The 19,147-nt window shown below is 38.9% G+C and overlaps 1 protein-coding gene across 1 annotated transcript in view; it reads right to left on the bottom strand.

Annotated features, from left to right (window-relative positions):
- Positions 1-16,888, bottom strand: part of PLXND1 (plexin D1) — a 169,923-nt gene extending 153,035 nt beyond the window's left edge. Inside the window, exon 1 of the mRNA XM_087708935.1 lies at positions 15,123-16,888. Coding sequence (XP_087565061.1) covers positions 15,123-16,676 — 1,554 coding nt within the window. The 5' untranslated portion in view covers positions 16,677-16,888. The remainder of the gene's footprint in view (positions 1-15,122) is intronic.
- Positions 16,889-19,147: the final 2,259 nt, after the last annotated feature.

Here is a 19,147-nt window from a genome sequence, read left to right on the forward strand (position 1 = left end):
CTGAAAAAAGCCGCCTCGGCTTATACTCGAGTCAGTGAAAAATTTGCCCGAAATGGAGGAGAAAAAGGGGCGGGGCCATGCCGCTGGGTGACGCTCGTGAATGGCCCGGCGCCCCTGTGAGTTTCCCCTCCCTCTGTGTCAGTTTGCCGCGCAGCGCGCACCGCACCATCCCCCCTCCTCACGTTCTAATGTAATGCAGGGCTGTCTTACGATTCCCCTTCCTCCCCCTCCTGCCGCTCTGCAACGATGTCCCACCTCCTCCTTGTTATGGCAAGCAGCCACATAGCGATGTCCCACCTCCTCTGGTACAGTGATCCAATGATAGGAATCACTGTGCCGTGTGTCATAGGAGGTGGGACATCGCTCCCGCGGCTGCACGGGACATCATCATCACAGCGGGACATCAGCATCATGAGGTGAGTGAAGTATTTCATTGAATACACCGCTAGTTTACTGTTTTTCTTTGAAATAAATATTCAAAAACATTATTGGTATCTATTTTTATTTTTGAAATTTACCGGTAGCTGCTGCATTTCCCACCCTAGGCTTATACTCGAGTCAATAACTTTTCCAGTTTTTTGTGGTAAAATTAGGTGCCTCGGCTTATATTCGGGTCGGCCTATACTCGAGTATATACGGTAATGCATTGATTTAAGGTTCAGTGAGCTTCAAGGCTAAATGGTGGTCAGTCAGAATATCTGTATTCAGTATCTGTATTCAGAGGTGGCACGCAGCACCCTCTCTGATGACATGTGAGCTGTCACCCCAGTTCAGCTCCACCGTGCATGTGCAGTGCACACACCTCCAGCAGCCAGCTGATCTTCAGTTCTCTGCCGCACATGCGTAGGGAGTGGGGGCGTGCTGGGGGTCACGCACACATGTGCGGGGGGCAGGGCTCATGTGCAGGGGGGTACGCATGAATGTTTGGAGTGTCCAGAAAAGGTTAGCCATCATTGTACTATAACTTCATGGAAAAACGATTAGTCGATTGAACTACATTTTAAACAAAGTTTCAAGCAGTTAAATTCTGTAAAGATAAAGAAAGTTGCAAACAAATGTAACTTCAGTTGGAAAGTAGACTTTTAATTGTAATACCACAAATGCTATTACATTTCCCCCCCTTGGGATAAATTTGTAGTATTCAAAGTCAAAACCTGCGTATTTCATGCAAAAAAGCACATGCTGCAAAATCTATTTTTCTAAGAAGTTGGAAACAAAAACAACTTTTCAACTTATTGGATTCTTAGAAGGCCTAAGTTAAACATGAATAAATTAAACCAGCACATCTGAAACATTCTGATCTCATGACCCCTTCACATTCTTAAAAATGATTGAGGACTCCAAAGAGCTTGGTTTATGTGGATTATATCTATCAATAGTTACTGAATTAGAAATTAAAACTGAGAAAATTTAAAATATATTTGACTTTGCAGACTCTCCTGAAAGACTTTCAGTTTGAGAAACACTGCATTAAATTAAAGCAAACAGAAGTAGTAGCATTTTCTACCCTGACACTATAAGTTGTTCAACGCAAAATTTTCAAAGCACTTCACAAATTGAATTATTTAACCAGAACATGAAAAAGCAGCATTTTTAAAGCTCCAAGTATAAATTTCAAATCTCTTCTCAAAAAACACCCCCCACTAGAATCTATACTATGATCTGATATTACTTTTATAGATTTTGTACTTTGCTCAAAGAGAGCACAACTATCAAAACCCAGTATTACAGCTTTAAGATTAATTCTTATATTGAGTAGAAGCAAAGACCTTTTTTTCAATAAGAAAAGAATGGAAAACAAAGAAAATCACTACACAACAGTTGGGTTGCTTCTTGTCTCCTGAACTATTATTTTTATTTTATTAGTATTTTTATTTTTATTAAAAATTTTATGCCTCCATCTCCCATACAAGGTGATTCTGGTTAGCTTATCCGAAGAATTATGTGAAACAAAATAAAATAATATCTTTGATAAATTCCTTAGGGACAAATCACACTAATTATAAAGAATTTATCTTCAGAATTCAGTGAATTCTATAAAAATTATATTTTACGCATGTGTCAGAGAGATTTTTAAAAAATGTAATATGTAAATCTTTCAGGATTTCCCACTGTGTCAGGAACATGACCAAAATTACTTCATCCATTCTCTTAAGATGTTAGAGTCTAAATCAAGGCCAAGATTCTGCAGTTCTTAAAAGAGAAAAATTCGACAGAAACGTGGTGGGTTCAGCTCCGTCTATGGGCTTAAGTCAATGGGCTTAATCATGCCTATAGCCTGGATTGGCTAGCTACTTTTAAAGAGCTAAAATGACAAATTCTTATTACTTTAATTTTATTATTTGGATTTATACAGTGGCTATGTCTTGTTTGTTTCTGTGGGTTTTTAAATCAATTTTAAAATTTAAGCAATTTTATTGCTATGTATACATTTTTTTAAATATTGGTTTAAATAAATGGATTTCTCCAGAAATTTCTAATTTATAGTCAGGAATAATGGTTGCATCTCTTATATCTCAAGAAATCTATATTACTGAAATAAAATCTGGAAAGGTCTCTAAATCAGATAAATCAATTATGCAATACTATAAAAAACTAAGGAGAAAATAGTTGTTATACTTCTTTAAATAATTCACAAGACATTTGTAAAATAAAGACCTGCCAGTTTCATACTTTGAAACTTTTATCATTGTAACTTTGAAAATGCAAAGATCCTCTTCAATTAATAAGTTTCTGCCCAATGATCCTCTTAGATTTTGATGCTATGATTTTAAGTTTTTTTTTAAAAAAGGGTTTCCATGTTCATGTAGTAGCCTTTTATGCTGATACACATGAATCTGTCGTGTTTGCTTCAATGGATGCAGAAAAAGCTTTTGATGTGGTTTAAATCATGTCTTTGGTTAAACGGTTGCAGAAATTAAGATTTCTTATATAATTTATTTCATGTATTATATAACTTAGTATCTTAATCCTTTTCCTCATGTAAGGAAATTATTAATAGGATTATTTCATTAGTACTTAAAATGAAATACAGAATACATCAAGTATGTTCGTTATCTCATAATATTTAATGTATTATTGGGAGTCCTAGCACGTCTACTAAGACAAACTCATAAAATTAAAGGAATTTGTTTAATGGAATTTGAATATATGTCCTTATATATATTTCAATGTTATTTTTAATTATTATCAATAAGCTTCATTTCAATTTGCATAAGCAGTACACTTGCATGGTAATTATTCTGATAAATTAGTAAGTTGGTGGGTGTTAAATACATCAATTAATTTTGCACCAAGACTCGTATATATTTTGAGAGGAATACCTATGTTGCTTCCTTTTAAATAATTTAAAGCGACTGATAAGTTAATGGTTAACTTTTTTTGAAGGAGCAAATACTCAGGTTGTTTTCTGTTAAAGTTATGTTTTTTCTCATGATGGTGGTTTTAACTTTTTCAATGTTGGCTGATAGTGGTTTGATGATTATGATATTATCCATTCAGTTGTGTTCGACTCTTGGTGATTCTATGGGCCACCCACATCTTCCTATCTTGCACCATTTCTTTGTTTTTCTATGCTATGGCTGGTGTCAGTTTTGATGGTGTCCAACTCTTTGATAGCCTGATTACTGCTAACTCTTCTACACATAATTGCTTTCTCCAGTGAATTCTGTGACATGGCCAAAATAAGTCAGACACAGTTTTGTGATTTTTGCCTTCTAATGACATGTCTGGTATTATGTGCTCCAGTACTTGCTTGTTAGTCACCTTTACTGTCCAAGGAATGTGCAGGAGCCTTCTCCATTTCAAGCAAATCCAACTTTTTCCATGATTTGTTTTTTTAAGGGTCTAACTTTCACAACCATAGGTAGCTTTGGGAAATGCAAGTGTTATGATACCTTCAAAAGCCAGCTTGGACATTGGGTAATTCCTTTTTGATAGATGGGGAAAGACATTGTATAATTTTAAGCAGAACCTTGCTGATGTGCAGGATGAGAGCAATTGTGCAATAATTGGAGCAATCTTTGGAAACATTCTCTTTTTTTAGCTTTTTTTTTTTAGCAGATACTGGTTTACCTGGACTTTACTGGGAAACAAAATATTTAAATGTGATTTTTTTTCTTTTCATTACAAAATAACTCTTTGGAGCAATAATTATTTTAAAATGAATGGTAATATTTATTATGGCTCATAATTAATCAACTGTTAAGGGAACCATTTTAAAACTTCTTAGATTTTACAAAAAAAAATACACATAGAAAGTTTGAATGGCAATACCGAAATTTAAAACACTTGTTTCCATAGTGTTTGCCATCGATGCCCTTACAGCCTCTGAAATGCTGGAAGTACTCAATATATCAAGGAAGTTCTTTACTAAAACTATATTTGCAATTTATTATTACCAAAATAAAATAATCAAAAATAATGTTGAGTAATATACAAGGTCTCTCTATTCATCTTTCTAGCTATGTGACTACTAGGAGTTAAAAATAGTACATATTCAGTATACAAAAAAAAACTGTAACAGATAATTTTTTTGTATATGTGTCTGAATCAGTATTGGCTTCTGGTGGCTGCCTGCAGTTTTCTTGGCAAGATTTTTCAGAAGTGATTTGTCATTCTGTCCTTCCTAGAACTGAGAGAGAATGACTGGCCCAAGGTCACACAACTGGCTTTGTGCCTAAGGCAGGACCAGCACTTACAATCTTCCAGTTTTAACTGTTGCCTTAACCACTACATCAAACTGGTTCTAATACAGAATTGGAGTGCAGTATGCTAGATTGCTCAACCAATGGTATCAGACTTTAAAGACTGTTCAATATGCTTGTATGACCTAAAATATTTAGTACAGCTAAAACCAAACCTCTTTAGGATCTATCAGACCCTGAAATGATTTTTAAAAAATGGCTCTCATCATTCCATGCTGGAGATGTAATAAATTTGAAGGAACTTTGAGCTGTAATGTATGTTATGATATTCTTACTGCTTAAATATCATTACAGTAGTGAACCATTTTCTTGGAAGGCAGTGAAGATGTTTTAATGTTTTGTTAAACTGTGTCACAGAAATTTGGAATTTTTACACTTTAGATATAAAACCTTGTAAAAGACATGATTAAAATAATTGCTAATGCATATCAAAAGGTATCATATCTCATTTTGTTTTTTACCTGTTCTGTCAGAATCCCATTATGCTGCTCAGTGCAAAATACAATATGAAATGATCAGCGGTGGGTTTCACATTTTGTTACCACCGGTTTACCACTGGCACATGCACCCCTTCCACGCATGCACCCGGTCTTCTGTGCATGCACTTTGGTAGCGTGCACACCTTCTGCACATATACTCAGCCTCAAAAATATGCCTAAATAGGATGGCATAGAGCTGGAGGGCAATTTCCGCTACTGGTTCGGGTGAACCGGTCCAAACCGGCAAAATACTACCTCCGGAAGTAATCTATTTGTCAAACAATGTTAACTGATATGACAACTAGCAGACATACATCATTCTGTTTTTCCATTGAATTTTAAGAGTGTTGTTTTCAAAAACATCAAAGTAATTTCTATTGTCTACCAACACAGATGGAAATATGACCCATTAATATCCATGCAATCTACTTTCAGGTTAGTCACTTCAGAAAGTAGTTTTAATGCTACAGATTTTACTAGAAAACATAGTCTATTTATTTAATAACATGTCACAGAAAGCCTACAACACTTACATAAATATAGCAATTTTGGGGGTTGTGTTTCAGGCATAGGGCTTTTCTATATATAAACTGCAAACTTTTTCACTGTTAAAAAATCAGCAGTGGAAAACTGCTAGTTTCATTAACGAAATAACACAGAAGAGTGACTTTATCCTTTTCCTCTTTCAGCTAAAAAAAATGATCCTTCAAAGCTGTGCTTTCAGACTCCAGGGAAAGTATAGAGAGACCTGCATTGTTTTTCTTACAAATGGAAAAGTAGTTTGAGAGAGACTAGTAAAAAGTGACTCCAAAAACTAAGAGTCTCTTTGGTCACTAAAAAATACATCCCCTAACAAATAACTTTTGATTCTTATAAAAACATCAAGGGAAATAACAACATTGCATGTTATAATCTATATATAAAAAAGCCAAATGCCACGCACTCATCATGAAATCTCCAGAACCGTAAAGCCTACAAACTTGAAATTTGGCACATATGTTCCCCTTGGCTTCTAGGTGCTCACCAAGAAAGGATTTTTCAAAATGACCATCAGATCATTAGTATTTCTTATATAGTAATTAACACGCTCTGATGCTAAGGAGTTCTACTCCTCCTCCCCACCTGAAAAGAACTCTGTTCCAACTGCTAGTTGCCTCACATTCCGTTACCTCAGTTCAAACTGGCAGACATTCCACTCCTTCACTCAGGAGCGGTCTGGGGCTCCTTACAATACTAAACGGCAGTACCTCACCAAAATGTCTATGCCTTCCAACTATGGAACTGTGTCCGAACTCAAGGCGTCATGAGCAATATTCCCTTATGTGTTTCAATCACCGACCACTACTGAGCCAACGGATTGAACAGGAGTGAACCGGATTTCTCCTGCATTGCCCAATCACATAGTTTTGTCGTGAAGCACAGGTATCCAGCTAGTATCACATAAGCAAAGCAAGTGTAATAATACAGTGACTGACTAAGTTTCAGAGCAAGAAGTCTCCAGTCTCAATCAAGTTTTTTGCCATTAACTCAGTAAGTTAACTTAAACAAGCTGTTCTCTAATCACTACCACCAGCTCCAATTTGATGGAATTGCAGGTTCTAGTTTATATCAGTTGCACCAACCTGGGGCTTGTGGAAAAAATTCTTGTTTGAACAAACCACACACAACCTTATCTTGCTTTTGCACTGTTCTGACCAATATACTGATTAACATTTTTATTATGATATAAGCAATAGCACTTAGACTTATATACCGCTTCACAGTGCTTTACTAAACTCTCTCTAAACGGTTTACAGAATTAGCATACTGCCCTCAACAACCTGGATCCTCATTTTACCAACCTCAGAAAGATGGAAAGCTGACTCAAACTTGAGCCAGTGAAAACTGAACAGCTGAACTGCTGGCAGTCAGCAGAATTAGCCTGCAATACTTCATTCTAACTACAGTACCACCATGGCTCTTAAAGCAAAATTATCTGCTTCAGTAACTAGATTAACATTAATATTAAATAATACTGAAATGAATAATGTCTTAAGAAAACTTTTTTGTATGAAACAAAACATGTTAATCTTGTGCTGAGTGCATGTTGCACATGCCATTTCTTAAATTAATCTAGATGTTATTTTTAAGCATACAATTCAAACATGATTACACATTTGCAATCTACAGATCATCTTGTCTTCAAATATGTGCCAACGAATCAGTATTGACTCTCAAAGAACACAGAGGCTTTCTCCAGGGCAATCTCTCATTCACTTGGTTCTTCAGACCTTCCTATGGTTTACCCATTGCCACTCTAACTGATATATCCATCTTGATGCTAGTGATTCTCTTTTTTTTTCTTTTTTTCTATCTTTCCCAGAAATATAGATCTTAAAAGAGCTGGGTTGTCACATAAATTATCCAAAATCAAGGAAATAAGCTAAACCTTCCTTTATCAGAAAATATGTAAATGGAGAAAAGAGGATTTAACCCTTTTACTTGATGCCAATTTATCACCAATAGCCAAACAACTATTGTTTCATTTTTTAAAAATGCTCTTAAGAAGATCAGCAGACTATTACCCTATGTTTAATGTTAATTTTAGCATGTCATGTGGAATACTATCATGGAGGTTATTTGAGAATTCTTTTAGAAAGCTAATCTTTTTAAGCTAATTTCAGTTTATGAGAAATGCTTCAAATAAGATAATAGGCTTGGACTGGATGTGATGCAACAGATAGTTTTAGACTAAGACCAGGAAGCTCTGGGTTCTGTTTACTGCCCAGAAGTCTTACTGCTTGAACTACGACCTATCTTTTAATGTAGCCTAATCTTTCTGGATGATATGAGGATAAAAGAGAGGAAAAATATAAACTATTGTGCATGACTTCAAAGATAAACAGGGTAGAAATACTATAGAAAATGAAACTCTAAGAAACAATCTTTCACAAAATCTATAACATTAAATATCCTAATTTCAGGTTTTTGATCAGGTAATTTTCTCATACGCATGCATATATATACATGCACATACATACATACATACATACATACATACATACATACAGTATAACAGCATAATATATCTTGATTTTTCACAATAATTTGACAAAGTATTCAATGATATTCTGATTCTGAGCAATCCAATTAAATTTGAGCTAGATGGCATGACAGTAAGTGGATGGCTTGACCTCATATTCAAAGACAGCTTATCAGTGGTTCTTCATCAAATTAGAATGATCTGCCAAGTAGGGTGCCATAGGATTCAATCCTGTACTGTGTAGATTGACCATGAAAATGCAATTTGTGGAATTGACAAGTGACTACAAATTGAATATGAACAAGCATTACAATATGGTTGAAAAAAGAGAAAATTTAAGGCCATATTAACCGATGTAACTATTCTATTCTGCACTGGGCAGTCTGTACCAAGTATTATGTCCAACTCCATCTCTAATAGCACATTTTAAGAAGAATTCTGAAAAATGAGAATATTTCAAAGCAGGACTTTGAGGATGATCAGGGGATTAAGAACTAAGCTCTGTGAAGAGAAGTTGAAGAAACAGAATATGTTTAGCTTTCAGAAGAGAAACCCGAAGGGGATATGATAACATTCTTCAAGTAGCTAAAAGAAGGTCACTATGAAGTAGGCTTAAACCTATGTTGTCACCCCAGAGGACAAGAATAATTTTTTAAAGTTACACGAAGGGAGATTCAAAGTGAAAGGAAGGGTTCTCAACCCCTGAACTGTAAGTTAAGTATTACTCAGAGAAGTAGTAGAATCCTCTTCACTGGATGTATTTGAGTAGATGTTGGATAGCTAACTGTTGGGGATACTTTAAATTAATCCCACTGTTGAGCAAAAGTATGAATTAAATGCTGTCTTCTAGCTACACCAGTTTCCAGTGTTTACAGGTTAATTTTATGATTTGCTCTACAATTTTTCCAGGTACTTTACTTCATATTGATTGATATATGCATATATCTATATAGGACATTTGGAGGGGAAAGGCTACACAAGCAGATAATAAATATATGATCTTCTTCATTCCAAAAACTCTTAGCTCTGATCTTTGCCTTCAATTCTAAATGAGCATGTCCTAATGAAATATATTTAAAATGAAAGTATTGCTCACATATTACATATATCTATTACAGACATGACAACTATAGATTCATAATTAGAAATCAGACAATAAGAAGATAAACTTCCATTAAATCTTTGTCTTCACTTTCAGCTCATTTCAAAAGCTAAACTCTACAAAAAACTGGATGTCTGGTTCTAGCAGTAAACAGTTCACTGTAAAACCCAAATATCCACTTAAAAATTGTTACAGTAGGTCACGTGATTGCAAAGCAGAGCAATATTTAATCTATTCGGTCTAAAGGAATTAACTGATGCAACATTCTGTTGGCAAAATGTTTTGATTCTGGCTGCTTAAAATCTGGACTTGGATCTTATTAAAGTTGATCTATGAATTATTGCAACAAGGTCACAACATCGAAGCCACCATGCCAAATATGTATTTTGGTAACACAGAAAACCTTTTTGATACTCTTAGCAGACACCAAGTGTTCTTGGTCTATCTTGGCTGTGAAATCAAGCAGATGTTTCAAGATCCCTGATAAAAATGAGTCCTGCATCTTTCCCAGAAGAAAATTAAAATAATAATAATAATTCTCTGCATCTTTTCCAGAAGAGAAAAAAGCAAAACAACTTTATTGTGACTTGACTTTTAATTTTTTTAAATGGGAATAGATGTATGCAGTTGTCATTACCATTTATGTCAGCTTGGTAACAAATTATAGTGCTAGTAAACTTTCATCCTCAAAGCAATAAAACAAGGCAGCCTATGTCCCTTCTCTCTGAATTTTATACATCCAATGCTGTCCATTGCAGGAATGTGCAGGCTGAGGATGTGGGAAGGAAATATGTGTAAGGGAACACATGTTCCCAGAGCTGTCTTTCTTCAGCGTCAATGCAATAAGGACTAACCAAAAATGAGGAAGGGGAAAACATAACTCTGAGTCACAACTATTTCCCTTGGGACAAAGAACATGGGGAAAAAAAGAGTCCTAATAAAGTCAAGGAACTTTTTTTTGCATCTATGTGCAAAAAAAACCCCCAATGCTGTATATTTTGCTCCATAATAAATTGAAAATAAGTTTATCTGAATTTCACACTATATCCAGGGTCACTGAATACTGTATAAATATCAATCAATAAGGAAAACATATGCATGTTTGTCCCATTTTTCTAAAAAATACTCTTGTGTATTGCATTGTGCAGTTACTAAATATTTATCATGTGCCCAAATATGAAGCAGATGTACGTTTTAGTCTCTGCCAAAAAGGAAAGTAGCAGAGAATGATGTAGCTGCAGCGTATCATATAAATATGATGTCCACGTTATATTTGAATGATACACATAGAAAGGGATCATAGGCTACTGCAGTATATTACAGGTAATCTTTGACTTACAACCACAATGGAGTCAACAATTTCTGTTGCCAGCTGTTAAGTGAATTTTGTCCCATTTTACGACCTTTTGTGCCACAGTTGTTAAGTGAATCACTGCTATTGTTAAGTTAGCAACACAGTTGTTAAGTGAATGGCTTCCCCGTTGACTTTGCTTGTCAGAAGGTCACAAAAGGTTATCACGTGACACCGGGAAACTGCAACCACCATAAACATGAGTCAGTAGCCAAGCATCTGAATTTTGACCATGGGAATGCTGCAACAGTCGTAAGTGTGAAAAATGGTCATAAGTCACTTTTTCAGTGCCACTGTAACTTAAAATGGTCACTAAATGAACTGCAGTAAGTCAAAAACTAACTTCAGGTCAATTAACTTCCAGGTAAAATTGTAGAAAACATTATGGTATTACAGAATCATAAATCAAGCACAGGATTACCAATTCTGAACTGCAAAAATCTGGGTAAACATTAGTTAATTGTTAATAGACTTCTCTATATCTCTTTCATACCAACTACTAGTGTTTCTCAATCCAGATCCAGTACTACCCTAAGAAAGCATAAATAAGACAAATTCTGCTACATGGAAGCTAACATGCAAATCCTATCTCATGAACCTTGTACACTTTTTAAAATTTGTCAACAAGCATACCAGCAGCATTATTCTAACAGATACTATATGCTGTAACTTTACTGCCAAACCAAGTTACTGCTATAAGTATGGATAATTTACAGTTTCGATTGTGATCTTCTCTAGAAATTCTGTCTTTTATAGCAGATGATGGATAGGCACATGAAAAGTATTCATGGCCCCAGAATTAAGGGTGTCAGTTTCAAAATGTTTATTAGAACCCTTTCCCCATTCTACATCATTTTACAGCAAGACATGTAAATAAATTCAGGATACACACTGCAGACATCTAATTTGATTTGTGTATGGATAATATTATTACTCAATTGATGAGTAATATGATGAAAAGAAAGCAAAACAGACCCCTTCCTTGTTTGTCAAAAGTGCCTTGACAGAACTAAGACTGCAGCAGACAATTGTGCTGCTTGTGCCTTTGTGATGAGGAGGAATGTCCTAGAGAATGTTTATCTGTTATCTTTTCTGATATCTTTGGTGTTTTATGTAAAATCCTAAAGGGGAATAGGGCTCTGATACCCCAAAATTCAGTTTCCTAATTGCCTCCAATAATATGTTCCCTACAGTGCCACAATCTTTGTTCAGACAGCTGCTGAAAAACATTCCAACTTTTTGGTCAGTATCATTAAACAAATGCAGTAGCCTAAACCTTTTGGACCTGTGAAAGTTGGACCATAAGAAAGGCTGAGCGCTAAAGAATTGAAGCCTTTGAACTATGGTGCTGGAGAAGACTCCCACGGGTCCCTTGGACTGCAAGGCAATCAAACCAGGCAGTCCTAGAAGAGATCAACCCTGACTGCTCTTTAGAAGGCCAGATCTTGAAGATGAAACTCAAATACTTGGCCACCTAATGAGAAGGAAGGACTCACTGGAGAAGAGCCTAATGTTGGGAACGATAGAGGGCAAAAGAAGGAGGGGACGACAGAGAATGAGGTGATTGGAGTCACCGAAGCAGTGGCGTGAGCTTAAATGGACTCCACAGGATGGTAGAGGACAGGAAGGCTTGGAGGAACATTGTGCATGGGGTCGCGATGGGTCGGACATGACTTTGCAACTAACAACAACAAATCTTTTGGAGAAGTATGACAATACTTTTGGCATTGTTCTTGAAAGGTGAAACCATCTCAGATCAGCTATATACAGGTGTAGTTTTTAAATTCTTCAGCTCTGCATAGATTTTAACTTATTTATGATCTATTTTTAAACCAGTACTATTACAATTTGGTTGTTTGAAGCCTTGGAAGGTCAGATTAGGGATGCATTATCATGGAAATAGTTGATGTAGTCACTAAGACTTGACAACAATTTGATCGCACACAATCAAACCAGTCGATTACAACTTCCAGAACGCCTTTAATAAATTCCACCATCAAAAGCTGCTGACAAAACTCTATATTAAGAGAACAGGTGTAGTCATCAGTTGGTAACTTGCTAAAGAACAATACAATTAAATGGACAATTTCACATTGAAGAGATATACAAAGTGGATTTTGGAAATTAAAAAATATATAAATGATAATTTAGGTAAATATAGTAAGATAATTGTCTATGGAGATTCTCAGTCATCCAGGTCGTGGTTGCCCCCAAAAGTACCTTTGGAACAATAAGGTAACCAAGTGAGCTTATGCTTATACTGTAATGGTAATTTATTCAGGATGTAAAATGAAAAGCATTTGCAAAGAGTTCCACAATGGTCTCTCCTGGTTGAAGGAATGGCAAATATAATTCAATATGCAAAGTTATTGTGTTGGTGCAGCTCAACATTGATGGGGCCTTGTGTGCAGTGACTGACAGCAATAATCATGGAATAATGGATAATGAATGAATAATATGAAATATAATATGAAATAAAAATTTCAATCCAAAGTAACTTCTGCAAAATAAAGAAAGTGAACTCAACACAGAGAATTATAAGGAGATTGGATATCTGTGGTGCCATTCTATAAATCTATGGCTGTAAAAAATATATTGTGGAGCTGAAACATGTCCCTGCAAGGAAGAAATATTTGAAGATTTTTAACTGAGAGCAAAGGTGATTTGGGGGAAGGTGCCAAATGAATATAAAAGGATTCAATGCATAATTAGACCTTTTTTCTCTCTCTTTCATAATGTTAGTGTTAAGTGCCATTAAAACTAAATGCAGAGCTATTTGGGACTGATAAATGGAAACACAACATTAAACAATGCAAAATTGTATTACAGTATTTGCTGGCAATTAATATGATAAGTTGGCTTTAAAACAAAACTAGACAAAGTGCATGGAAGAGAGTTTTGTAACCTTTATAGTTAAAGCCTCAATGGCTGAATATTATGTCTGAATTACACACAGTAAGCCTTAAATATCAGCTGTTGAGAAGAAACAGTGAGAACTAACACTAACAGGTCTAGCTCGTAAATCTCTCAATCCTAGTCTAATACTTTCATCAATATACACTATGATCCTGGCTTTCATGAACTAAATAAAACTCCAAAATATTTGTAATAATATTACAAAATAATATGCATTTTGTAAATACTTAACATGGCCTTAATACAAGGATAAGAAAACTGTGGCTCTCCAATTGCTGCTAAAATACAACTGCAGCATCCCTGACTGGGGGCAGCTGTCATCACTCATCAATATCAGTTGAGCCAAAACTTCCCAATATTTATATCACAGAATACTAGCATATAATCAGACAGATATATTCTGGTAATTTACAAGCAGGTTCTGAAAACACCAGTCATCCTTCAAGCCTTGACCCTTGATTGATTGATTGATTGATGGATGGATTGATTGATTGATTTTATATACCACCCATCTCACTATACAAAGTGACTATGGGTAGCTTACTTTGAACATGGAGTTAGATTTATTCTCTGAAAAATGTCCATAAAACATCACAGATAGTATTGTGCCAAGAACTCATGCAACCACTTAAAAAATACCTTTAAAAAAACCCTCCTTTTTTAAATCCGGTATTGTTTTCCATGACCAAAAATGAAAAGAAGGGAAAACATTTTTCCACACTAAGCACAATTCTATTGTGGTCCCAATCTTTTCTCTAAACTGCTTTCTCCAGATGGAAGGTGTTTCAATATTTTGATTGCTTTGGCTGCCCTCTTCTGTATGCTTTCCAGTTCTGGTCTTATGATCAGGTAAGGCTAGAATATAACTTTAGAAACTAACCACAGCAGCTTTCTGAAATAACAAAGCATCTTGTAGCACCTCAAGGCCAAATAAATTTATTATTAAATAAACTTTTTAGGCTATGATTCAAAAAGTTCATGCAATAATAAACTTAACGGTTTACTCTTTATCAAAGGCCAACACAAATTTTCCACAAAATTTGGAAATTTTCCCCATAACTCATCCAAAGGCTAACTTCCTAAAATTTGGAGATCTGATTCTCTGATTCTAAAACAGCAGTGTTAGGCCAGAAACTTGCCTTGGAGGTTTAGTCTATCCTTTCCCAACTTAGTGTCTTCCATATTTGTTCAGCATCTTCCAGTCTCTGAAGTTCATCACTATTGGAGGATTTTCTAAAATTTGGGAAACGTTCATTAACCCTACTTTCAGATTCATCACCAACCATTGTCCTTAGTAGTACTTTCCAGAAAGTGCCTTGAATCTCATTAAGCCATGGTTTGCCCAATATAAACCACTAGGTTGGGACATACAAACCACAGACCACGATTTAGAAACCACAACTTGTTCACTTAGGCAAAACCGCTATTTAGCTTGATTCACACACCCAGGCAACTCATCATAAAGGTCAAGCATCAGCCACACTGGTCAATTTGTCCATACTATTTTAGTGAGGTTTTTCTGCCCTACTGGATTTCCTGTCCTTACCTGGATTTTCCTCTTCTCGCAGGCAGGCCCGGTCCCTTGCACGACGCTGTCCAGCACAGTGACCAGGTCGGCGTCCGGCGCCACGAAGCACGAGTTTCTGGCCACCCTGATAGCGTCCTCGATCTCCGCGAAGCGGTAGACGCAGAGCGCCGAGGGCTGCGGAGCCTGTCTACCGCCAAGCCCGGTCCCTGGTGAGGCAGCTTTCTCAAAAACCCCGAAGAGCAACTCCTCCGGCTGGGGCGAGGAAGGACTCCCGGGATCCACCTGCAGGGCGGCGCGAGCGGGAAAGACGGAGACCAGCCTGTTGAAGAGATCCCCGCTGGAGGCTCCCGGCGTGACTCCGCCGGCTCCGGGGTGGCTGCATTGCAACGCCATTTGAATGTAAGACTCGGTCAACTTTTTCGTCTCGCCGTTGCCGCCGCCGCTGCTGTTGAGAGGGGTCGCCTCGGCCGGGTCCCCCAAGCAGATGCGAGCCAAAAGACTGTGCGAGTGGCTCTCCTTTTCGCGCGCATTCGCCTCGCTGTTGAGGGCCAAGTAAGCATAGGAGGCCGACGGGCGGCTAAGCGGGGTGCCCTGGGGCAAAGGCGGGAAAGCGTGCGGGGGTCGGCCGGTTTTGGGAGCCTGGGATCCCCGGGACGAATAGGTCCCCCCCGGTCCCACCTGAGAACTCCGGCCTCCGGAGGCGCCCCCTTCCGGGCGAGAGGGCGCTGCGCCTTGGCTTCCCCGGTGGAGGAAGGCGCGGACGAAGCTGAGCTTGTGCCGATCCTTGGCGCCCTGCTTGATCTTGAAGATGTTGTCGTCGGACGGATTGATGTCGAAAGTGAAGAGCCGGGCCAGGTCCCCGCGGGCGTTGAGAGCCCGAATGGCGATCTCGGGCGTGTTCTCGAAACGGTGATCTTCCAGGCTGGCGTTGCGCGGGAAAAACGGGCTGCCCAAACCCGTGTAAGTGGCGGCCACCAAGAGCCTCGTGTCTTGCCCGGACTGCTTGAGCACCAAGCCGACGGTGGAAGCGTTGGCGTGGTTGGCCGCCACGTTGAGCATGCTGGGGAAGACCGTGACCTGGTCGCCGCCTTCTCCTCCACCTGTCCGAGGTGGGAATGGGACGGCCACCACCGAGATGTTGTCCATGCTCCGCAGTTGGCAGAAACCCTGGTAGACCGAGCCGCAGACCACCAGGATGCCTTGCTCCGGGTCCGGCTGCAGCAGCTTGTTATAGTTGTCGGTCGGCTTCTTGGCGTGCTCGCAGGACGCCTGGGGCAGCTGGGGAGCGTGGCACAAGGGGTTGTCCTCCTTGGGGCCCACCTGCTCTTCCACCTCCAGAGTCAGGTTGGGAGCCGAGAGTTGATAAAGCCGGTTGACCGCCGCCAGGTAGATCCTGCCGCCCGCCCCATCCAGGGCGAAGTTGTTAGTGGCGGTGGGCGAGACGAACTTGTGCTGCACCTTCAGCCCACGCCCGAGCACCGGGAGCACCAGAGAAACCACCAAGAGGTGGAAAACGCGGCCGCGATCCGGTGACAGTACCTGGTTAGCGCCTCGCCGATCCCGCAGAACCATCCTGCCTCCTGGGCTGTCGCTCTGCACAGAGCATGAGGTTCCTTGGCTGTGCAATTGGGGAGGGGACGGGAGGGGGGGTGGCAGCCGCAAAAGAGGAAAACCTGTTTCCTGCGGAGGATTTAATGCGCCTCGAACCCTGAGAGACGCCAAGAGGGAAGTCCCGAGCCTCTTATTGCAAGCTACTACCCGCAGCCTTTTGCCTCCTTACCGGACCGGCGTCTCCAATGGGGTTAAAACTCAAACGCCTGAGAAAAGCTGCGCCCTCCCCTAAGTCTGACAGCTTCTCTCTCTCTCTCTCCTTCCCTCCCTCTCCCCCTCCCTGTAACTGTGGACAAGCTGCTCGCTCCGACTTCTGAGAGGTTTTTCCCCCCCAGTATTCGTTTTTTCTTTATTTATGGTTTGTGTCATGTGAATATGATTAAGTTTAAGCCACTCTCCACCCCACCCGCACCCGCCCCCCAAACTGGAAGGCAATCACTGCATCAGTTCCAAAAAAACAAAGAAGCGGCTCTTGATAGCAGCGCCTTTGCTAACAAATAACTCTTGTGTTTGCCTTTTTTGATGTTCGGGAGCAAGAATGTAGGATCCATGGGCGGGAGAGAGGGGGGGAGGGAGGGGGGAAGACAAGTAAATCAAAAACTTTTCTCATCCAGCCATAAATTAACATTGCAATCAGTTGCAAGAACCGAGTTAGGCGAACAACAGTTAATTTCAGACAGATAATCTTCAACCGACCTTCTGATTCAGCTGCTTGGTCTCCCCTCTCCCACCCAATGAAAATAAGTTAACTCTCAATCCTCTTGAAGTACTTCCCTCCTCATAAAAAGGGATTTTACAAGAAAGGATAACAAAGAAGAGAAGGTCAGACTGTCTGGGGTTTGGGGGGTGGGTGGGTCAGGAATAAATTAAGCAGACAACTATGCCAAGCATGTAAGATGAGGGAGAGGTGAATTAATTCAGTCTTGCTGGGCTTCAGTCATCAACACCATAGAACAATGAAGGTGCCTGAAAAATATTTCAGACTATACTGATCTGTACTGCTCTGTTTCTGCTTTGCCAGAAACAACTCCAGGTATGGTGTTGTACAACCTGGATTTGCTTCACATTCATCCGTCAATAATCCCTTCATACCACTAGCAATGTGCTGGTGATTATTTGGAAAGTGTATGACATCTATTTAGCATGTTTAACAAACCATTTGAAACTGCATGTTTACATCACTAGCTGAAAACGGGCTGTTGTTTATGGGATTTTTAATTCAACATGTTTAGTAAGAACCGGATACTGTTCTACAATAAAAGGCTTCTACCGTTAGTTAAACCATTTATCAACAGTCTACAAATAGATCTCATTCATCTTGGAAAGAACTGTTGCCAAAAGTAGTTTCCCCAAGTATAGGGAATGTTGATAAATGAAAGAGGTAGGTAAGACTTGTATAGAATTTCAAAAGTATTATGGCTATGCCCCCCACTTGCACTGAACCACAACACAATCAGTCCTTGACAATAGCTCTTTTCCATTTTTCATCAAGATGTTTCCTTCTTTCCATTTCCAGTCTATGAATGAGACAGACTTAGAACTTCTTTAGCGGTACTGGTATTAAATTAGTGTTTTCTCCCTTATTTTGAATTCTATCCAGTGATAACCTCGGGAGTGTATAAAATCTGTTAGATTTTGTCATTTTGACATTGGAGATAAAGTCAAGTAACGAATCGTGGAAGCATCTATTGGTGCTTCAGACTGATGCTGATTAACTTCTATCACCATTCTACTAGTCTCTCCATAGAACATAATGTTGCTAGCATCTGAAATAAGATAACAGACTGAAGTTGTGTAACACTGAAAGGGACCAACCTGGGGGCCTTCAGGATAAGACAGATGAATCCATACATGACCATATAGAAAAGAAATCCTAAATAAAAATGTACCCTCCCTTGTAAAACACATACCAGCAACTTAGTTAGTCATCGTTTGCACCAGTGAGGCTAAAACCAATTTTGTTGTATACACGATATACAATGATAATAAAGGCTATACAATAGTGTTCTGACCCCCGTCCAGGAATGAAAGCCAAAAGCCATGTAACTAAAAAGGTTTCTTTTACTCAGTCCAAGCTCTTGTTGGCTGCAAGCCCAAATAAACAAAGATAATAGCTCCGGCAGAAAGTCCTATAACTCACACCAAAACACTGCAAGCCACTTATCCAAGTTAGCTTCTCTCGATGTGTGAATGCGAATAAGAACAATCACTAGAACAGGAACGGAACGTTGACTTCTGCAACCAGGGCGTGGCACCAGCAGTCTCTTTATACTCAGGAGAGGATCCCAATGAGCAACAGCTGCTCGCAATCATCTCCTGTAAGTACTCCGTTGTTTCTTCCATCGAGTAACCCTTCAACGGGGTGCATCCTGCAACAACTCCCAAGTGTTTCCCTGAACACTCCCTCTGATCCAATGCTCTGCCACCACCTG

The sequence above is a fragment of the Thamnophis sirtalis genome, unplaced genomic scaffold, assembly GCF_051295495.1.
Source record: "Thamnophis sirtalis isolate CommonGarterSnake01/CBP01778 unplaced genomic scaffold, rThaSir2_p1.2 scaffold_3, whole genome shotgun sequence".
Lineage (NCBI taxonomy): Eukaryota > Metazoa > Chordata > Lepidosauria > Squamata > Natricidae > Thamnophis > Thamnophis sirtalis.